The sequence below is a fragment of the Tympanuchus pallidicinctus genome, unplaced genomic scaffold (genome assembly GCF_026119805.1).
Source record: "Tympanuchus pallidicinctus isolate F22 unplaced genomic scaffold, pur_lepc_1.0 scaffold1, whole genome shotgun sequence".
Taxonomy (NCBI): Eukaryota; Metazoa; Chordata; class Aves; order Galliformes; family Phasianidae; genus Tympanuchus; species Tympanuchus pallidicinctus.
In genome coordinates, this window is record NW_026294618.1 from 105,932,523 (window position 1) to 105,956,010 (window position 23,488).

The 23,488-nt window shown below is 38.9% G+C and overlaps 1 protein-coding gene across 2 annotated transcripts in view; it reads right to left on the reverse strand.

The window, feature by feature from the left end:
• Positions 1–2,935: 2,935 nt before the first annotated feature.
• PSME4 (proteasome activator subunit 4) overlaps positions 2,936–23,488 on the reverse strand; it is a 63,977-nt gene continuing 43,424 nt past the window's right edge. For both annotated transcript variants that reach the window (XM_052679890.1, XM_052679881.1), the window contains 20 exons: positions 22,392–22,601; positions 21,586–21,722; positions 21,122–21,175; positions 20,167–20,296; positions 19,478–19,559; positions 18,766–18,919; positions 18,181–18,250; positions 17,336–17,461; positions 16,873–17,025; positions 16,026–16,130; positions 15,117–15,208; positions 14,622–14,753; positions 13,860–14,068; positions 13,459–13,544; positions 12,429–12,557; positions 12,017–12,172; positions 7,523–7,685; positions 6,564–6,697; positions 5,196–5,330; positions 2,936–4,535 (listed from right to left, as the gene is read on the reverse strand). In XM_052679890.1, the coding sequence (XP_052535850.1) occupies positions 5,196–5,330; positions 6,564–6,697; positions 7,523–7,685; positions 12,017–12,172; positions 12,429–12,557; positions 13,459–13,544; positions 13,860–14,068; positions 14,622–14,753; positions 15,117–15,208; positions 16,026–16,130; positions 16,873–17,025; positions 17,336–17,461; positions 18,181–18,250; positions 18,766–18,919; positions 19,478–19,559; positions 20,167–20,296; positions 21,122–21,175; positions 21,586–21,722; positions 22,392–22,601 (2,457 nt within the window). In that variant the 3' untranslated portion in view covers positions 2,936–4,535. The remainder of the gene's footprint in view (positions 4,536–5,195; positions 5,331–6,563; positions 6,698–7,522; positions 7,686–12,016; positions 12,173–12,428; positions 12,558–13,458; positions 13,545–13,859; positions 14,069–14,621; positions 14,754–15,116; positions 15,209–16,025; positions 16,131–16,872; positions 17,026–17,335; positions 17,462–18,180; positions 18,251–18,765; positions 18,920–19,477; positions 19,560–20,166; positions 20,297–21,121; positions 21,176–21,585; positions 21,723–22,391; positions 22,602–23,488) is intronic.

Sequence of the window (23,488 nt, forward strand, 5' to 3'; positions counted from 1 at the left end):
ACATTTCCTTCTAAAAGTAAAAGCAGTTTCTGTCAGTAAACCCGTGACTCACGGCAGCAGCAGGCATGGCATGCTAAGCGTAACCCCCAGCTGGCCATCAGTCAGCTGTGGAACCACGCTCTGCCGCAGGAGCGCCAGCAGCCATGGGAGCGGCGCACTTTGCTCAGGGCATCCTACGACCTTGGTCTTAAAACGGCTGCATGTGAGATTAGGCAAAGTCCCAAATGCAGAGCATCACCTGCATTGTTTCCCGTGGCTTCAAGCATCCCAGATTGGCCACCGCTTCTGTTTTCACTCTTGCTTGTATTTTTGTTCCTCAGTTCTTTGGGTGAGCCCTCAATCCGTATGGGGTTTTCCATGGAGCCAGAACGCCCCTCGAGGTTTTTAATTCACAAACACCAGAGAGTGCTGAACTGTGTGATTAAACAAGGCATGCAAGCTTCAATTACTTCAAAGTGATTAATGCTGGAGAAACTGAGATGCTTGTTCTGGGTAAGTGAAACTAATGTGCACATGCTATCCACATCCTTCCAGAGCCAGGCAGTGTGCTGCACGCAGCTGGAAGCAAGGCACTGTGTAAGAACTTCTTTCTGTCTTAGTTTCACATTATGCCTAATGCCCGCATTAGACTTGGCTGCAGCTGTGGTGTCACTTATTTGCAACAAGAACACAGTCGCAAACAGGAGCCCTTTAAAAAGATAAGAAAGGCTGAATAATTCCCACCGTTACATTAGGTGGCTGAATGCTCAGACGTGGATGAACTTCCCTTAGTAACTAGATTAGCAGGTGGAAGCACGCATATAGAAATTCATATAGAAATAAAGCTGCAAATGCCTGATGAGATTTTTTTTTTCTTTGCAAGTGCACGTAGTTTAAAGGAGTTCGCTTGACTTTGACCTCGTGTGCTTCTGAAAGTATTTTAGAGCTGCTTATGTGCAAAATGGCAAAGGTGTGCACTTCAGTGATGCGCACAGAAATGCTGCAGTCAGTGGTGGGTGTCCAGCTGAGTGCCTGCAAAGGCTGCAGGAGGCAGCAACCACAAGAGGTCATTGGAACACAGGCTTTCACAGGCAAGAGGATGAACTGAGGCAGAAAGATCACAAAGGAACACGAAAAACTGTGCAGTCCCTTTTGCTCAGCAAAGCATCTCACTGACCCGGCCCTTTCAAATAGGCTGCCAGAGTTTTGGAGCAAGGGAAAAGAGCAGCAAAAGAAACGAGCCTGGGTTTTGGAAAGCAGCAATCACAGTTTCAACAACTTTTGCAACATCTTACACAAGGCACTGGAATATTTACTCTTTTCTTTATCATACTCTTGCTCCCCTCCTTAAACCAATTCACAACTCTAGATTTTGAAAACTATCGTGGCCAGCAAGGCTCTCTGCTTTTGGACAGTCTGCCTCTGTAGAACACAGCTAATTCCTCCAAGCACTGTGCTCTTAATACAGAAATCACAGATGATTTTGCTAGCAACCTTTGCAGGCAACCATCTGAGCCTTATTCTGTGCTGAGAGATCTCTGGACTCACAACTGCTTTACTGAGAGTTATTCTCCTTCCTAGGAAGAGGGTAGCAACCTTTCTTCACATCAACTCATGAGATTTTCCTCCCAAATATCTTTTAATAACTCAGACTGGGAGAGAGAAAAAAACATCAGTGCAAACCAACCACAGCTTGCATGTTATTTGTGCACGCTGCCATAAACATCTCAGCAATCTGCATCTTCCACACAGTTGAATTTTCTCCTGCAATCAAACCCCCACTTCTTTGCAGCAGACTGAAATTATCACTGCCCCAGTGCCTGAGGTGCCATGTTGGGGTAATCCCACTAAACCTCTTCCCCAGAGCATCTCCACCAGGTTATCTCCACCCTGTGGAGAACGTGGAGGTCTGAGGTCAGGTTTAGGTTCACTTTCCCTTCCTTACTGGGGCCCCATTCGCAAAGCCTCTGCAGAGTGACTGTACAGAAAGTACCTGATGGGGTTGATGGTCGGAACAGATTACCTTAAAGGTCCTCTTCAACCTTAATGGTTCTATTCTGTGACAGGGAATGGATGGGCACAGTGCCAGTGAGAATGTACAACTAACCCTACTGTGAGTTACAGACTAATTTAAGCTAAAATCTTGCAGGGACAGCATCAGCAAAACATTCTATGAATCAACTTTTTTTCCCCCCCTTCATCTTACCAGGCTACAGGGATTCTCCTCAGCATGGTAGGTAGAAAAAGAAAATTGAGTCTCAGGATTCCAGGAACGCTGAAGCTTTGAAAGAAAGTGCAAGACTGAGCGGAAAGTGTGGATGGGACACTGGGGATGCCTACCAGAACAACTGACAGAACTCATCCCTGTGTCCCAAGGACAGGTCTGCCAGCAGCCTGGTAAAGAAGTGAAAAGGCTAATAGGTGTATAATTCAATATGAAAGGACTGCAAGTCCTAGTTAGTGTGCCATATCAGATACAACGGCCATCCCTTCTCCTCTTCTATTTTTTAAATCAATACACAGTTTAGCTTGTTAATGACACAGCTCACCAATGAGCTCACGTGACTCTTGTTGCCACCTGTGCCACCCAAAAGCACAGTTTAAGCTTTATTCCCCTACTTGATCACTTTTTTTTTTCCATCAAGATGATCAGCAGAAGTTCTATTATTTTTCTTTCTTCCACTTCAAACTCATTTCTCCAATTTTAAGCGTCCACCTCAGGTTGGCTGGTTGTGTTTGAAGTCTCACCAGGAACAGGGTGTTTTTATGTAACAATAAAAGCTATTTTCCCAGTAATTAGCACTAGACCTTTCATCCTAATGCTGCCGGAACTCACTGCCAAGTTCCACAATAAACACACATCTCATACAAAAAGCTCAAAAGCACAGTAAACAACTCGACGTTACGTTCTAAAAAGAAGAGATTTCCACTTTAGAGACACACACACGCAAAAGCAGATGTTACAAACAATCCATTTATTGGGTCATAAACTACGTCCACAATTGAGATCATAATTTTGGCACTACGCTATACAGTGGTTACATCTGTGTGCTGACATTAAATACTGCACCAGGAACACTGCTGTGCTTTGAAGTTTGGAATGAGTCACACACTCAGCAGGTAGATCACTCGAAATGTGCCAGTGCTCCTCTAGGGTTGCATGGAAGTTGAAACACACCAGCTTACACGTTGTTTCAAGGTACCTCATGTTCTATGAGCTCATCACATCAGAACATGTGATGTCAGCATTCAGAGATGGCCACCAACGTTCATTAAAATCTGAATGAGACAGTAATAGTGAGATACAAGAAAACTGAAACAAATCCTCTGCCTCTTAGACATGAAGAGATACTCTGTTAAGGAAAATAATTTAGAAAACTAATAATGGCATTTGATTTGATACAAAAGCCAGAACTACTACATTATTAACATCTAAGTATGAATCTTTACAAATTAATCTCACAATGGTATTATGTAAAAGGTTGCAAACTGTACAATGTTTTGTCAATGCAATGCCTCTACAATTTATACAGTCTTTTACAACTATGTAACACATATTAAACATGTTGTTAAATAGCCAATAGATAGTCTCTGAACAAAGCTGCAGGCAAAAAAACCAAAATACAGAGCTTCCACAATCATTGAACAAGGCGTGCTTGCTCCAACAGCGACAACCTCTATGAGCACACAGTTAAAAACAGCCATCCAGCGCCTTTTCACACTGCGCATACAACTCATTCTGTAAATTCAACCACTGCTTCACAGTCCACAACTTCATACCATAGTTATGCAGAACACCCAGCGCCTTTCAATCCTTAAAAATATGCAGGTAATCATGGATTTTTATTCCACACGTGGACAAGCTATCTACAAGCTATCTACGAAGACCTGGCCAGGCAGTAAGAGCTTTCACTTCCCCATTTTGTCTTGCCGTAATCTACACTGCGCAGACAAGACCAGCTATTTACATGTCAACAAGATAGAAAAAGGCAATCCTGTCCTGAGATGGATTGAATGATACAGAGCCCTTCACCTGGTGGGCACTCAAATCCGAGTAGTGAAAAATAAACTCTGAGGAAGATAGGTTCCTGGTCTTTTATGCTGACTAGATTACAAGATGCATCAACAGAACTGGAGAGCTTCACTGAGAATATTCTGATTTGCAGCACTCTCCGGTTCTGCATATCTTTGATGTCAGGAAGCAGCTGGGAGGAAGGGTCAGAAAAAGAGGGCAAGAAATGTGCTGTGTAAGTCACTGTGTGCAATAAAGCAGAAACAAGAGTGATATGTAGCACAGGCCAATGGCAACGGGCTTGCAATAAACTCACAATCAGCATCCGCCAGCACTGTTACAGGAGACTCGGGGACTCCCACAGCTACTCCTGGGGAGGTGAAATTCTCTTGAATGGAACCAGGCCCCTACATTTGCATTTAAAAGTGGTTTCGATTAGGCATCAGGATTTCGAATACAAAGCTTTCAACAACTTTTTTTTTCCAATTTGAGTATCCTTTATTTTGCAGAAAGGCTCCTACATACTCATTTTTCCAGGAGGAATCTGAAATAAAAATAATTCAAAACAATTACTGCTTCGTGCCATCACCACAGAATAAAATAAAACTGAAATTCCATTTTATCTCTCAACACTACCACAAGACACCACAATACAGTAGAGCTCAGAACCCTACAGCTTAAAAGGAAGTCTAGAAATAGATTCACTCTTCCTAGATCTGTGTCTGTGTGAAGAGACACCTAGCAGCAAAGCTCCCTCTGTGGAAGAGGGAACAGTTTGGTAGCAGTTGCTCCCTATCACAAGACCCAGCTGATAAACTGCTGGGTGACAGGCTCAGGTCCTCAGAGGCATCAGAAGAACAAAGCAGCAAGCACTTTGCTCTAGTGATAAACTGACAGGCATTTCGAAGGCAAGCAACTGGCAAAAAATGATGAGAGGGAAAGTCCACATTCAAAACAAGCGTGTGTGTCCTACCAGAACACTAGGCTAGCACAGGGACACAAGAAGAAAATGGACAGCAGCAGTTATCCCCCCAAAATCTGATGCTGAACAGATCACTGGAGGGGCAAAGGACTTACATCTGGCAACTGAATTTTCGCCATGGTTTAAGGTTTACTTCCTACAATATGCTAGGCTGGCAAGCTAGAGTAGATTTCCTAAGACTGATGCTTTTTGACACAGGTCGACAGAAGCAATCTTACCTACCTACGCATAATAGCACGGTGAAACCAAGAGGTCAGTAAGCACCAGCAGCTGGTCGTCTGTGAACTGCTGTTTATGCTCCTGCCAGTTGTCGTGATGGGTCCTCCGGAAATTTGAGAGTGTTTTTTTCACAGTCATCTGCATAACAACCAATCAGCACTCACTGTGTAAATTCATAGATTGCAGCTCTGTGGCAAAGCTAGCTTTAAAAGTAGCAAGAACTAACTGCTGAATAGAGAAGCATTGAAGCAGCCACAAAAACAAGAACGGCTCTGGAGAACTCAGTATTTTATTTCTTCCCAGCTCTACTCATAGCCTTCTGATCAGCATCACAACTCTAACGTTCTTATAGAATGGATTCTTGTTCAGTTTTGAATTTGAAAAAAAGAAGATTTGAAGTGAAACGTTCCTTTTTTTTCCCCTTTTTGCTCGAGTTTTTCAAAGCAATGGTTCAGGAAAACACATCATAGTCAATATGGTTAAAGTTAAGGAATTCTTCAGCAGTAAGCACATGGTTAACATAGAAAAAGTTAAAAATCAAATACACAGAGTAAAATCAGTATTTAATTAAAAATCTCATTTCTAGAGCTGTTTATAAAGCGTTGTTCTAACAAAGTTTTATTGTTGCTGCTCTGGTTGGAATAGATTTGGAGGAAGATCTAGGAAATATCCATTCTACCTTTGTGCATATTCACAAAAGTGACTTTTTACCTTACAGAGAATTTCCTCACAGGTACAGCACTTGCAGCTGTTCATACTTTGTTTGAAAGCAAGAACTGAAAGCACAGAATTGCTCAAGATGGAACAAACTCACAAAGATCATCAAAGTTCAACTCCTGTTTTCTCACAGGACTACTCAAAAAAATCATGAGAGCATTGTCCAAAATATGCAGAATAAAATAATAGAGGGATTCAGTGATTTCATAGAATCCCAGCATGGCCTGGGTTGCAAAGGAGCACAGTGCTCACCCAGTTCCAACCCCTGCTGTGTGCAGGTCACCAACCAGCAGCCCAGGCTGCCCAGAGCCACATCCAGCCTGGCCTTGAATGCCTGCAGGGATGGGGCATCACAGCCTCCTTGGGCAACCTGTGCCAGTGCCTCACCACCCTCTGGGTGAAAAACTTCCTCCTGATATCCAACCTAAACCTCCCCTGTCTCAGTTTAAGACCATTCCCCCTTGTCCTATCACTGTCCCCCCCATTATTTACTATATATAGCCAATTTAATATAATAATGCATAAGAAAGCAAGCAGCAGAAAGCAGCAGAAAGTTTCTAATAGCTTTTTTTTTTTCCCTTCTTTTTAAAAGAAAGGGGAACTAAAAATGAGTCAAACTTATTTCAGATGTGCTGTGTCACTTAGGATTTTTACCTCAATAGGCTGAGGATCGTTGAGATGGGCACTGAGGTCCATTAAGAGCTGTGGCATCCAGGTCGGTACGTCGTAGGGACTTGACAGAATACAGGCGCTCAGTCCCAGCACACCAGCATGGCGTTTCACCAAGTCTGCAATCACAGAACGCTCATTTATTTGCATTTCTATTATCCAAGGCATTGCTCAAGCATCTAAGCTATTTTAGGTTATTGGCATAAAGAATGTAAGTACCTATAGAGCTCACGAGTAACATATAGTGCATCTCCACTGTTCCCATGTTAAAAGAATGTTCTCTCCAGCAACAGAACTACTTGATGGGCTGGAAACCCAGTCCTCCTGAGTTAACAGAATGTGACCAGAGACACTAAACACTTGGACAGAAGGCAAAGTCCCTAATAAAGGACACAATAAGAAAGGGAACTTAACTTGGGAGGGGTATGAAATTATGTTGTAGCAGCTATGGAATTTTCTTTACTGAGGAAAAAGCTTCCCCTCATCATCTTAACTACATGAAGTGCACACATGGGCAATGGAGCCATCTCAAGTCTCAATTCTGGGAGAAGTAGTAAGTTAATTTAACCTAGGAATACAGTGTTTTGGGGTTTTTTTTTGTAGCCATGCTATTCTTATTTATAATGTAAATCAAACACCCAAAGCACCTCAGAAGGATTAGGACTGCACCATACTACTCATAGAAATGGTAGAACCGGTTATAGAAGGAACAACTGATTGCTTATTATGGGTTACAGATGCTTAGAAATGAGAAATATTTGCATGGACAACCACCTTGTGTTTCTTTAGATCTGTCTTTAATTTCTAAATACTTAACCACAGGATAAATCCAATTCCATCTGGAGTGCTTGCAGAATGAACACTTAAAGGCAGCACGAGTAGTTTGCTTATTCTTAACCTGCTCCCAAAATGCACAGTTTGGGTCTGTGAAGCCATTTTCTTACCACCAGAAGGAATTGTATCCACAACTGAACCCAGGTCTCGCTTCCGTTTTTTTGGTAACCTCATCTTGCACAGCTGTTCAAAGTGGGTCTGCATGGGACCATCCATAGTGAGAAAATTGCACTGTAAAAGACCACTGAGTGTGGTAGCAGCCATTTCTCTCACCTGCAACCAGAGACAGTACATACCACAATTACTAAGCAAACATGCACAGCAAGCAGCAAGTATTTATTACCTCCACACTTTCAAGCACATCCAGGTAGGCCAAGTTACCAGTCTTCGACCAGGGAAAGCCTCAACATTTTCGTCCTGCTGTCCCATAGGTCACATACTACTATTTAGCTACAAAGTTCTTTAGAAAACTAGTGAACATAACTCTACTGCAATACAGAACTGCCTCTACATCCGTCAGAATGTGAGCTGCTACTTGAGCAAATAATGTAATTTAACTTCATTGTCAAGAAATAGCCATCACAGACAAGCTTAGCCTTAGGTAGTCTGAAAACGCTTTGAATGAAAACAAGATGAGCCATCCCAAAGAACATGCCATACAATTTCATTAATATCTTTGTATCAATGTTAGTTTTACCAACTGAAAAAAAAACCAACCCTCAAAAAGGTACATTTTATTCGAAAGCATTCTTCCTCCCACCCCTCAAATGTATGTGCAGACATGAGGGCTGACAAAAGCAGAAGTTTTTAAACAGAAGGCACAAAGTATATTTACAGAATGTCATGGGTGGAACCAAATCAGCTCGAATAACCTGAGAATTCTTTGAGAATTTACAGGCACCAGGTTAATAACCAACAACAACTAAACTGCAGTGGTTCACAGTTGACAATTCAGTTCTTTAATGCTCCAGCACTGCTTACTGGGTACCAGTTCTTTTGTTTTTTGTTTTATTACTGGAATAAAAATGGAATCACTGCTTGGACAAATATTCCTCTAACACTGAAGCCCAAAGGAACAAAACCTACTGCAATTTTAACCTGCTGGCCAATCGATTTAAAACTCAGATCTGCTTTTTGACTCCCTCTACGCTGCTACTGGATTACAAGTACAGACAACTCAATCGCCTGCTTTCAAGCTATCAGTAATTACCAATTCACTCCACTTACTCAAATCTGACCAAAGCATAACATTCTTCAACTAGAAGACCACTGGATTCCCTCAAACTCACTTTCAATGACTGCAGGCTGACAAAATCCTTGTAACATTTAGCAAACAGAACTCAATCGATTTGCTGAAATACTGATAGCTGTTGCCTGATTTACTGCTAAGTACAAACTGTCACAAGTAACTGCAACCAGAACATTTGTCTATCTGAAGTACAAACATCTACCAATGCTCTGAATCCAGTGCAGCAGATTATAACCAATTACATCCTTGAACACAATGTTCTGAACCTCCACAAAGCAGTAAGTATAGCTGCAAGAGCTACAATAATTAAACATTAGTTTACAATAAACATTAGTTAACAATAAGCTCTTGAGACTTCATGCCATTTAAATTTCTACGCCATTTTATTCAACCTTTGTTAGCAGCATGCAGAAATATGAACTGAAAGTCTGCCAGTATTGTTTAACAGCACTTTGTGAGTCTCTTAAGAACGAGGCTATTAAATGAAACATGAAGTGCTGATGCAAGACCCAAAATAGGCAGAAGCTTGGCTGTAAAGTGAGCAAGCTCCCAAGTGAGCTGTATTCATTTACATCATTATTTGCTGTATTAGAACCATTTTCATTTCTAAACTAATAATCCAAATAAAATGAATGCTTTGTTGCAAGATGCTCCTAGAAGCAAAGCTTTAAAAATCGGATTAAAAAACTAATCATGCATCACATCATCCAAATAAGTTATAGACCACCACACTCGCATGACGGCCCACTGAATGTAAAAGCTGTGGAGGAGTAGCAGAGTATTTTTTTGGTAGTTGCTCAGCACTGACTGACCAAGATCTACAAAATCACAACAGAATCAGAACAAAAGGTAACAGAAGCAAAACAAACATCATCAACAGCACAAGCAAAACTTTAGTGCAGCAAGTGCAGAAGACAACTTACCCAAGGAAATACTCCAGCTACTGTAATATTGCAGTGTCATAAGAAAGGTGCTTATCAAGCCATGCATGCATTCTGTGTATTCCATACATGGACTTATAAAAATAGGAACAAATTGAACACCTATCCACCACATAGATCCCTAGAGTGAATTCAAAACTGTAGAAAAGATGCTTCCATATGAACTTGGTTATCCCCTAAGACATAACCTCAAGTTGAATACAGCCACTTTCACTTGTCCTTTACTTCTGACTGGGTAAATAGAACTGCAAATGATTCCCCCTGCTCTGATATGATGATTATGTTACAGGGATATGAAAATCAGATATTTAGCAGTGGTTATACTTCTATACACAGAGACGTGATTTTTCTCGAGTGTATATTCTTTCTCCTTGGCCAGCTAAAAGATCACAGCAGGTTTTTTTTTTTGTATTTGGGTTGGTTTTTTGTATATTTTTTTTTCAGCCACTGTACTTCAACCAGGCTCACGATTCCTCCTTCGCTTTAAGACAACAGCTTTCCCCCAGCACAGCAACCTTTGATCCAGGAGACCTATGTTTGCAGCTGGAAGCATGGAACCTGCATTCAAACAGTCACACTGCTGTTTGACATTCCATGCAGTCCCTGCCATTGCAGTCTGTTGCAATCATCCTCACTGACAAAAACCAGGGTAAAAACACCCAACACCAGCTAAAGCAAGGGGTTCTACTGCAACGACACTCATGTTCAAAACCCAGCATCAGAGAATTCTCAACAAACACAGAAATCCCTTTGCAAAATACTTCACCTTGTTCATTTCTGAAAATAATTGACAAGATTCCTTTTTTCAGAGAAACATTCAAGCTTCCATGATAGCAATGTGATTATAAGTGGTTATGAACATAGGTAAAGTCTTTGATTAGCACCTCTGTTAGCACAGAGGAACAATTTGGCACGTTTAAAACAGCTAAAGTGCATTACAGTGAATAAAAGGTATTTTTCAAAATTATATGAGATTATGAAGTGTTCTGACTTGCAGGCAACAACCTGGCTAGGATTTCTAGGCTTTGCTTTCAGTAGAACAAATAGTGACATGAAAGACATGAGAGATCATCTCAAGATTAATACTGGCATGACTGAGTGAATTATCTAAGTGCTGTTCTTTTTATGTCAAACATTAAGTATTAATTCATGTATTTCAAGTTATTTCCAATTCCCTGTTCACAAAAGCAAGCTTCACATCTCAGGTGTAACTGCTGCTTTTAATGTAACTTCAGGAAGAACTACAGCAGGACTTCAGTTTTGGCAGAAGGCTATCATACTTCACTTTTCTTCTCTAGAAAGTAGAAAGCACACAAACAATCCAAAGATGGATTTCCTTGATGTCTGCTAACAATGCAAACAAAACAGAATGACAGTGAAAACGATGCTGCAGGGCAAGTTGAACAGATGGAAGGCTAACAGGAAAGGCTCTTCACTGAGCTTGAACACAACTAAAAATTCTTAAACTAATTTCATTTAATACAAGCCTTCGCTTCTGTGCATTTGTTGTACAGAGTAAAATATTTCTGTGATTCCTCTCCAGCTTTTGGAAGTTTGACAAACAAGATGATGAATCACACCAAGGCAGCCTTTCCCTACCACCCCTCATTTTTATCTTCTATCTTCCAACTCTGATAGCACTTCTCAGGGCGTGCTACACTCCTGGAACACTCCAGGACCTTCAATAGTACACACGTACCAAAGCCAAGGCTTTGGATGTTATCTCCCCCTGTCTGTATACAGTGAAGTATTACTAGCTCAAGAAACTAAGAGAAAACTCATAGGAGTGACAAGTATAATTCTATGATTCTGTGTGAGGTTGCAAACGATCACCTTCTTGAATAATATAAGATCAGTTACAGCATACGTTAGATTGCTTTGTTACACATGCAACTTCTCCAAAACTAATCCACTCGTTGCAAGTAATGAAGTAATTCTTTAGTCAGTGGGATGCTAAATTGCCATTAATTAGCTAATACAATTAAAGGGGAAACAGATCTACAGAGCAATAAATAGCAGTTTTATAGAATTTTCAAACAGGAAGGTATTTCACCTTGTTGAAAATTAAGTTCCTACCAACACCCATGCTAGTATTTATAGAGGATGAAAGTATCACTGCTTCAGCTGTACTCAAAACTGAAAGTAATATTCAATTCCTTTTAACAAGTATGAACAACTGGAATTTTCATCATTGTGAACAGCTGCTTTTCTGAAATGGAAAATTAAAGTATTAATTAAATTAAGTAAAAAAAAAACACCAGAGTATGACAGAAATTCTATAAAGCTGCATATATTTTCAAAACAGAAAGAATGCTAAGTTACTAATTTACCCCTGGTAGGTTTTGTTCATAAACTTGACCAAGTGAAGAAACCAGTCATGTGAAGCTAAACAGCTGAGCACTGATGTGACTTACTTCAAGTTGCTCATCCTCCAGGAGTTTTATAACCAGCCATCTGATGTCATTGACTGCTTCCTCATTGTTGAGAAAGATGAAGAGATTGTAGAACACCATGGTCTGGAGGTAGGTTAATATGGTATACCTAGCATGCCAAGAATTGCTTCTTGCTGTCTACAAGGAAAAACAAATAACATTACAAAACAAAAACGTGAAGAAAAGTGAATAACATACAAAAAGATAAAAATATTAAAAACCTTGTGGGAAAGTTGCAAATTAAGTAACTTTTCTTTTTCAGATAATCTTTTTTTCCCACACTTACTTCCCAAAACACACAATTGTTTAAACAACAATTTATAATAATAAACAAACAAAACAACAAAAATGCATCAGATAACACAAAGCTTTGAGCTGTTCTGATCAGACTCACTTGTTTTAGCACCTGAAGTACCAAAGGCACTTGCTGAGGATACAGCAAACCCTGAGACATTAATGATAAACACATCTTTGCATCTCTTTTGAGTTCATCGTAGCTATTGTCGTTTTCCACTGGTGCAATCTGTAGAACAAAGGGAAGAGAGCAAAAAACTAACATTGGTAATTAAGCACTGCTAACAGCAAAATCCTGAAAAAAAAGTAAAAAGGTGAAATCTCATAAGAGAGCAGTAAACTAGGAAAAAATCTGATCTACATTCTCAACAATAATCTCAACTGACATCTTTGTTCATCTCAGAAGAAGCTCACCTGGTAGAGCTAAGCATTTCTATGGCACCACATATTGCTGATCTAAACTGTCAGGCTAATCTGAAGTTCTTGATGATTAAGTTGTTTTTTAAGGCTTTAGTTGCCCACAGCAATTGGTGTGAAATCCAATTTATGCATTATTTTAGATGTAGGTCAAGAACTGAAAGCATTATTGTTAATTCAACTTCATTTTTGCATAAATAAGCCTCTTTTTGGGGTAATTTATATCACTGCTGGATAATTGGCTGATGCTTATTTGAAGCAAAATATGCTTTTGAGCATGCAAATATGCATTATTTCATAAATGTGGCACTAAATTACACAACTTCATTAAGTAGTACAAGGATTAGAGGTGCTGCCACCTAGAAAGACCTGTTCCATCACAGAACAAAAGAAGAAACTTAGGAGATAAAGATTAGGACAGCAATAACATGCACTCATTCATGAATTTAACATGCTTTTCACCTGCAAGTAATAAATACAGGGGACATTCATCTTTAAGTCATTACTTGGACAAAGCCAGTTAGTAGACAAGATTTACCAACTGTAAGTGTACATTAGTATAAGAAAACATTTGGGCCTTATCAGTATGCATGTTTTCTGAGCCATTATTGGTTTTCTTCTTAAATAAGAATGCCCTTGTAACTCTGGTTTATATGTAGCATCACTTCTTCCATCAAACATTACTAATATACAGCAGCAATTAAAGCAGATACCTTGAAAAATAAGGGTAAAAGCTGGAGTTGCTCTGTGACAGCTGTAGAGAAGGACCGTCCTGCACTTGCCATCAACCACTTCAGAACTGTTTTTAAAAAGAGAAACAGCCACTGAACAATACTACTACTATTACTAATAGTAATAATAATAAGACAGTAAACGATAAACCAAGTTCTTTGCTACAGTAGCACAGGGGATTGTTATATATTACACCGTATTACACTGTGCTGGCAGTTAGGTTGGACTCTCTGAAGTTGACTTTTAAACCTCAGACCTGAAATAGTTACCTCCTTGTTACAGTACAGATCTGTGAAGTTCTGTACTGCAGCTACATGACCTGCAATCCTCAATCATCGTGTCCTAACACACCTCCATTTGTTAACCTCATTAAGTAACTCACTTGTTTTCAAGAGTTTAATGCCCTGAGTTCGCTCGTCCTGCTCTCCAACGCCGTTCTCCTCCATAACGTGATTCTGAATTTCTTCATCTGCTTCCATGAGGGGTTTAAGATTTTCAAGTATTCGAGTGGTAAATTCATGGACACGAGGAGACTTAGTTGCAGCAGTATTTGGCAAGGAAACATCTATCATGAATATGTAGGTCAAAACACTAAGAAAGGCAAAGAAACAACATAGAGTTAGCATGACTGTGGTTGAAAGAATATAGCTAGAAGTGATCTTACATAAATTTGCTAAACTAATAAGTACTGAACATCAAAAGCACATTTCCTCCCATCTTATTTAAAAACAAATGTTCTCCAAATAGCCTCTTTGCAGATAACTGAAACAAGCAGGGCTAAACTGTCACTGAACTACAAACTCTTCCTTCCCCTAAACAGATCTGCAAGTAGTTGTTAAACCACTCTTTAAAGAACTCCCTGTATAATTATGCCTTACTAGTGCAAAGTTAACTTGTTCCTAAGAGCTTTAGAAATCTCGTACATAAAAATAACAGGCCACATGCATGAAGTAAAAATGGAGAACTCATCTTCAGTTTCTGAGGCAAGTTTGTTAACGATAACATAATTTCGATCCAGTAGAATTCACACACATTTGTGTGTGTGTGATAACAGTCACCACTTCAACGTAGCTATTAAGAGACTCAGTTACCAAAATATTATGAAAAGAAAAAAATAAATTGAACTGCAGAAGAGAACACTGACCTTCCTATTCTCTCTCTAACGTTTTTGTAAACCTGGGTGAGTTTAGGTTCCAAGTACTTTAACAGTCTGTGCAGCAGCTCTGGTACTCTCCATTCCTGCTGTGCAAGGCCACCTTGTAGCACATAAAGTCGGCTAGAAATCAGAACAAGACATTTACAGTCATACCAAACTGTTTCTCCCTTCTCCAGCCACCCCAAAATCTTGTTTTCAGTGTTGAGTGTGTCAAAGCACAGAAGTGCCCTTGTGTGCATAGATGGGTTAACATCACAGAATGGAAGAATAGTACTGCTGTTATGCCAGTTCCAAAACTTCACATTCTATTAACGACATTTAAGGGCATGAAACTTGATGAATAAACTGCCACTGTGTTGAGAAAGCTAACCAAAAAGGAACAGTTTTGCTTCTACAAGCCAGCTGCCACAATACAGTCTCAATGTATTTCATCCATGTTTTTATTTCCTTTATTCAGCCACAAACAGTTACAACTAATTTTACCATGCATCGACAAATGATCCTCCTTCACCACTCAAAGGAGATTCCAACAGCAATTCAAATAACCAGTGCAGTTTCCTAGGATCTCTGCTCTCCTGAAAATAAGCAGGTATCAGAAATACGAAGCACATTAGAGGTTTGTATGTAAATATTGCTTAAACAAGTTAAGTTTTGACAAAGATTTTATTTGCACAGCTTGGGCTTATTTTTTTATAGTGCAAGGTTAAATACTTTTGCCGCAACAAAATCCAATATGAAGAAAATACAGTGAAACTACACAAAAATAAGTTTTTAACTGCTTGGTAAACCAAGTAATATAGAACAGAAGAAACATGAGTTGTTTTTCTTTTCTACGTACATGAATAATCACATTTGACACAGGAATTTTACTAATTAACTGTCAGCATTTTGGGTGACAAGCCATGCTGAACTTTGCTGAGAGACTGCAGAGTTTCTGATACTTGTGACCCACCATTCACTCTCCTCCTCAGAGGATCCTCAGCCCACCACAGTGCACAGAAATGCTACTTTGTTAGAAGATAACTGGCAAGTAATTTTTCACACCTGCACACTTCTGAAGCAAGAAGGTGTAATTTGAACAATGCTGCTTAGTGATCAACACAGTAAGAGCACACTTGTACATCACCCAGTATACTCATACAGCTCTTCTGAAGAGGTACAAAATGAAGGCTTTATGTCCTTTCTGAAACGTTACGTTATCTAACTGCAACGAGCAGAAGAAAATTACCTAAGCAGCTCTAAGATTTTCAATGGATGTCACTTTCATATTGTATTTACAGCTCTTAGCTGTAGCTGATAAAATACATCCACTGTTTTGAAACTCTTCTTTACGTATCCGTGAAACCTGGTCATCCCGACGCAACGTTCCACAAGTGCAGCTGCACTACTTACACACGAGGTTGCTATGCATGTGCCCCAGTCGTTGTATGTCTCCACTGTAATGTTGGATAAAGCTGTTCGAAGCAACGGACAGAGAAGCTTCCAAAGTTTTTCCACCTGCTCAGCAAGAAGGCAAACCACAAGATTTGTCTAATTAATGGCTGCTTAAGCTGTGTGAACCCAACTCCTTCCATCTTCTCAAAACATGGGAAAAGATTATTTCTAGGAGTCGCTATTCTACTACATTTGTAAAAGGGAATAAGCATCAGAGCTAAGATTTCAGGAATATATCCATTTTTTGCAAGGTGCTTTGAAATACTGCAGGTTATGTGAGCACCATATTCACAGTGACTTAAACACAATCAGTCTGCACACACTACTTAAATATCAGGCTATGCACACTTTGCTTTTGGTAGGAAGGCAGTTTTAAACACCTAAAGCACTCCCTCCCCACTTTATTTATTTGTTTTCAAATGAAAACACTAATTCTCTCAGAATTACTTCTTAGCATAGAAATACCAGACATCAAAGTCCAGCTAAATAAAAATGTACAGGCCTGAATTGAACATAAGCAGCACTAATTCCAATTGGAAAGCTACAGAAGACATCAGCTTTGCTAAGACTTTAATAGCTAACTATTTTTTTTGTTTTACACTGTAGCATTTTGTTATCATCTAGCATTATATAGGCTCCTAACCAAGCTAGGAACTGCAACGGACCAAAACATATAACTTCTTCCAGCCCTTTCTTGGACTTTAATGACACATCAACAGCCTTCAATTTCGCAGGTTGAATGCATCTAATAATTCAAGCTTATCCCTTAACTGTCAAGAGCCACTCAAAAATACTACTACAGCACCTTCTCAAATGTCCAGTGTTTAGAACCTCTTATCAAGCCAGCTATAATTTCAGCAACACATCGCTGGGTGCTTTCATGGGAGTCTGACACGAGGCGTTCCAAATGGGGCTGCAGAACTGGCAAGAAGGCATCATCAAAGTTTCTAAAAAGGCCCTGTAAAAGACAAATTAGCTTTCACTAATTACAGGTCTGAACTATTGTCTTTGTAAGAACATATGATAATGAAGAACTTCAGATTTGAATACGCAGAAAGTGAAATTACAATGCTTTTATAATTACATATTGCATCCTACAGACTTGCAAATCACTCTTTCCACAAGCAGTTCAAAAGGAAGGGTTAATGGAATTAAGCACAACAACATACATATTTCCCAACAGTAAGACACAAGATGAGTGCGACTTCTTCACAATAGGATAATCATCTGCAAAAAGGAATTCAATTTGGTTGTGGAACTCCAGTTACCTTGAAGAGGCAAAATCTGCGAGGATTAAATTTGTCTTTTCCTTTTCTGTCTTCTAAAGACAGAAATTTTATTAACTGTTCAACAAACTTGGGATCAGAAAAATGATCATATATAATTTGTTCTGCCTGAAAAAGAAGAAAAAGAGGATTAGCTTTGCAGTGTTTCATCACCACAGTGATATCACAATCCTTTCAAAAGCCATTTCCATTTTATTTCTACTTCTGGCAGAAAACATGCCTGGATTATCCATTTCTCTCTTTAGTTTTAAGGAGAATATTACGTAATGTTTTTGGTGCCACCTAATTTTTAACCCTATTAATGACTTCAGATCATCTTCCCTTTCACTTGCACAACCAATACAAAGAAGTAATTCCCACTGTCATTAATTACCTCCTACCAAATCTGATAGTTTTGAAAGTTAACAATGACATTCTCATTAACACAGTTATACTATTATCACTGATAGAGAAAATGCAACGTTTCTAAAGTAATTTCTTATATGCTAACACAGTTGGTATGAAAACGAAGTAGAAAAATGCTTTTAAAAATGCTCTTTGAGGATCTGGGCTCTGAACAAGTATCACTTATGGCTAGTTAACAACATGATTATAACCATGACTCAGTATTTGAGTTCAATCTCCATCTTTTCAATCAAGCAATGTGTTTCCAGATGTTTTATGTAAGCGTTTTCCAAATAAAATACTTAGGTTAAAACAAAGAATTCAATCTCCACAACTACGTAAATCTGTGGACAATATTTTAGAAGTGTAGACAGAAAGAAAGAGTAAAAAGGAGAAGCAGAATAAAGAAAATCCACACAAATGAAATTCACTAAAATCTTTACCTCTGTCAATTCATCTCTTCTTCGTCCAAGCTTTGGCTGCTGCTCGACTGGAGCATAAACTGTCATAGTCCTGGACATTAAAAAAAAAAAAAAAAAAGGTAATGTTTCAAAGTAAAAGTAAAACTTACCATCATTTTCTGTGTTTGCTATATTAAAAATAGGATTCATTGACTTCAAAAAAGCAAGACTTGCAAGAAAATTTACAGCAAAAAATTAAACCTATAATGACAATGGTACTGCTACATAGCAAGCAATCCAGGAACTACTAGTGATAGACTGCTACACATACTTTGAAATCACACTATTTTCAAATATGCATTTTTAATTTTAAACCAGTGTATAATTTTGATGGAAGAAGTTTAATAGAAATAAACAGTAAGCACTTATAGTACCCACAACAGCAAAGAACACCAAGTAGGAACTGAAAAACGTACAGGTGGTAAAAAGAAAAACCAAGTAAAGGATAAATAATTTGTTGTTACTGTCGTTCAATCAATCAAAAAAAAATCTAGTATACATTCCTTAAGTTCTGTTTTTTCTGCTGAATTTCATGATCAGTTGATGCAACTGGTTAACAGTACTCACTGAGGCCAGGTGTAATACCCCCAGTGAGTCTTCTCCACAAAACAGCACGACTCCCACGCCTCCTTAGTCTTTGGTAAGCTCCGACTGTCGTAGTGCAGCCACTGGTTATCCAGTCTGTCACCAGCCTGAATACTCGAAGGCTTAGGGCTTCCACCTAGTTCAAGAATAATTTAGGTGTGATCAAAATTGTTCACCAACAGCTCCAGTAAACATTGCAACTTATTTAACCTGAGTTTGCATCTTTGGTCAGTTTTTTTCCCCATCAAATCTGTACCAAGATTTGCTCGGTGAGATTAAAAGCAGTATTCAAAAGAAACAGTAGAAATTCCTTTATGAATTTAAATAAACATGCCATTTGAAATGCTGAGACAAAGAAGGCAAACAAGTCATTCTCACAAAGTACAAGGCTTTCTGAAAGGAGAATGACCATAATGTATCTCTGAAGTTTTAATTCACTAAAAATAACTGAATAGTTTAATATATACAAAGTGACACACATAATATTTACAACACATAAAGTATATTAATACATAATAACGTAACATGTACACTATGCTTCTAAAAAAGACAAAAAATGTACTGTTTAGTATTACCTCTTTTGTTTGAATGGGACATTAACCAGAGAGAAATAAAAAGCTTGAGATTCCATGTTGACTTAAAGCAGAAAAATCTAAAGAACCTGTTAAAATCTCTTATTTTAAATAGAACTTACTTATTTCATATGGGCATATGGGCACTTTCTTGTGTGTTCTCTTGAGCTGCTTAAGAACACCAGCCACAGCTGAGATGGCCACCTAAAAGACAGAACCAGGGATGACCACATCCATTTCATACATTTCCCACCAGAAGGCTGTTTCATCATCTCATCAGATACAGTTTAAGCCTGCTTCTCTGCCCTAAAAACCCAACAAACACTGCAGCTAACTTCTCCACAATAGTGGTTGCAGTTTCAGTCATTCAGCAGACAGGAATCAAGGGTGGCATTTGTAGAGCACCAACATCTCCCTGCTCCACAAGGAGGTGGCCATTACCTTCAAGTCTCACTAAGGAGACAAGCAGAATGAAAGGTACCAGCCCAGAACAGATGAAATTGTTTCAAATAATAAGCTACAGATGTAACAAAACCCAAAACAAACCCACACATACATAAAAGGATTCTAAACTAAATAAATACAAATAGGCACATTTCATGTTTTCACAGTTTACAGACTTCCCATCATTTAGTGTAGCTCTAGCATCACCAAGACTCTTGGATTAAAAGCTTTTAAGCACAGAAATGTCTGTAGGAAGGTGGGTAGGGGTGCACTCCCCAGTTTTTGTACTGCATCACAGCAGAACAGCAAACATCTGTGCTAAAACCCATTGGGCTGCAAATCAAAGAGGTAGTCATGTTGGTCTTACCTTACGAACTACAATTGCATCATGGTTGAGACACTGCACAAAAAACCTTATGGCACGGACAGGCAGTATCCTATCATCCCTCAGGAGCAGGGACAGAAAGCCAATACTGATGTGCTCAAACTTCCAGGGACTGAAAATGAAAGCAGACAGTATGTAGCAGAGTTTTGTGTGCACTGCTCTCGCACAGAAATGATCACACAGGTTGTGTATGTATAGAACATGAGTGAACAACAGTCTGAACATGTCACTGCTATAGTCAGTGAGCTCCACTGACAGCTAGGGACATCTTCAACTGCTCTGGGAACAAGTGCAACTAAAATTACACCCAGTTGAAATGCCAGGATTAAAATGGCACCACTAATGTAGGATACTGACCTAAAAGGTCATTCTTTTAAAGGTTTTATTTTTATTTTTTCATATGATGCCACCAATTAAAATCTATTTGGACATCAGTATTATGGAAACATTTTTTTTCCCACAACAATAAACAGCAACAAAAATATATACCTTAATCAACAACAAAGCTGAACTCCAGGATGTAACTTATATTAATAAGACTAAACCTCAATGAGAATAAATTTAAGACTCAGTCACTCATTTATCTGGGAGACAGTAATGCAGCATTCCCCTACACAGGCCATTATGTTTCATTGTGGACAAACAGAACCCACACATGAATTCAAAAGGGCCTCCCAGGTTTTTCATGTACTTTTACAAAAACAACAACAACAAAACCAAATAAACAAACAACAACTTTCCAAGCTAGCCACAACCAACTTTATGCAAAATTTCTACTGACAAACTACTTTTGGACAACTACCTGAAGGGCAAAAAGTATTACTCAATCCTGGTCATTCTAACTGTACCTCTTGATGGAATTGATATTTATTCTTGTATTCAACTCCAATCCACTATAAAGAAATAAAACATTTCATACACATGAAGGGAGACTTACAGATTTCTTTGTTCCACACAGTCCAACAGCATGTTGACCAGATTTTCATAGTTTCTAGGCAGGTAGGAAGAAAAAAACAAACAAAAACAATCATCAACCAGACTCTGTTAAAAGAATGACATAAAAGTAGATTACAAGTCCCTCACCACAAGGTGAGTGAACACAGTGCAGCAAACACAGTGCAGCAAACACAGTGCAGCAAACACAGTGCAGCAAACACAGTGCAGCAAACACAGTGCAGCAAACACAGTGCAGCAAACACAACACCAATTGGCAGGACAGGGAAAAGGAGGAGGAAGGAATCCAAGTGTAGAGGAGAGAGGCTGCCTCTCCAAGAGAAAAAGCTCATCACAACAATTCTTGGACACTCCCTGTTTGTCTGAGATTAGCTCAGCTATTTTGGCTTATTAATGTCCAGCTAGTACTAAACAGTACAAACCAGTGATGAGGGAGGTTTAACTTACCGCAGAGCCTCGGCATTCTTTTCTTTCTGCCGCTGAATCCCTAATTGTATTTCTTCTGAACCAAGTGGTGGGAAATCTAAACTGGGATGTCCTGATCTCTGCAGCATAACAGCTATCTCAGTACATTGCTCTGGAACCTATTGATAGAAAAAAGCACAGATTTCAATCTGAGGAGCAATCCCGAGATTTTTTGTGCTTGCTTCTGCTTTGAAATAAGGAGGCTTGAGAATCATAGGAAGAACATATCATTTCCTGTCTGCATAGATGGGTCCTCCAAGTAATGAAGATAACTGTTCACACAGCAGAATTTTTTCTTGCAAGCACATATTTTATTTTAAAATTAAAGACACACTTTAGAAACTATTTTTATAAATTAATATATTAAAATATTAAAGACCTCTATTAATTATCATTCATTGTTTAAAATAAATCATGCCATTTATTGATTGGGAAAAAGACAGTTCTGCAAATCTGTACAGTGTGGCCACAGCTACACACGCTGACAAGGTTAATTTAACTACTCAGCTTCACCAATACATACACTTAAACCTGACCAGCAAGAAGCATACTAATTAACACTGGAAAACTAATTCAACTCCCTTTTCATTAGGAAGTTTAACAAAAAGTTACATTTCCAGTAATAACGCTTCAATTTAAAAGATACAGGTCTACATTCCTCTGTAACAGAAGTCAGAACAGAATCAACATCAGAATGTTAATTCAGATAACATAAACGAGTCTCAAACTTCGTGCAGTCAGACACACTGAGAACCCAAGCCACTGACTCCAAGCAATCTGTCACTTACTGCAAAATCCAATCCGATCGTTTCATATTGCCTGTGGATTTTTTCTGCTAGGTCATCAAAAAGTCTGACTATGGATGGCTTTTCCAAGGACATCGCTTGGCTAAGCCCAGAAGAAACGATTGCTGGCCATGTCTGTGCAATGCAGTCCCAATCATGAAGATTTGCCAAGCACACTCCACTGTGATTTCCAAGAAGACAATATAAGGCACCCTAAAAAATTAAAGATACAATTTATTGTATCTTTAATACAATTTTTAATACAATCTTTAATACAATATTTATTGTAAAGATACAATTAATTTGTATCCCAGATAAATGCAAAGTGCTGTTCATCTAAGATATCTACATGTGTTCACTCACACAGAACAAAAATTAATCTTCACGTTACCAAATCATTAATATGCCACTGCACAGCCTCAGTGACAAAACACTGTTTGAAATCATATTTGTGCTAAAGACATGTTCTGACAAAATTACACGTCCTGACAATTAGCTACTTCACAAAACGGACATCTGACTTTTGAATGACATATAGAACAAATTACTAAATGAGTAAGGATCACACCTGGTTCTTCTGTAAACATATTCACACCTGGCTGCAGACTAATCACAAGGCTGCTGACTAAGCCCAGACCTGAAACTGCTGACCGAGCATGATGTGGATGTAACAGTTGTGTGAGAAGTTGACAAGAGTTGTGAAACCAAGAGTGGCTGGATTTCACTGGTGATTAAATTGGAGCTTCATGAGAAATTGCTTAATTTCACAGATAATTGGAAGGAAGTCTTGGGGAAGCCTTACTGTTGAGTGAAGTCTTAGGAGGAATAGTACCTAGCTCACCATGCCAGCAATACTGAACAGGCTAAGACTGGGTAGGTAGCACTATCAGAAATGCCAAATTGTAGTACTGCAGCAAATGCTGTAATGTAGGAAGACTGGGATCAACTGGAATAAAGTAACTGAGTTTAGCTTTCTTATTACAGAGAAGATGTAGAATGGCAATAAGCTATGGAAGCAATATAATCATATGCTGTCTGACATTAAATATCAGGAAGGTAAAGTAGGATAAGAAGCTAGATCTGTTGCTCTGATCACACAA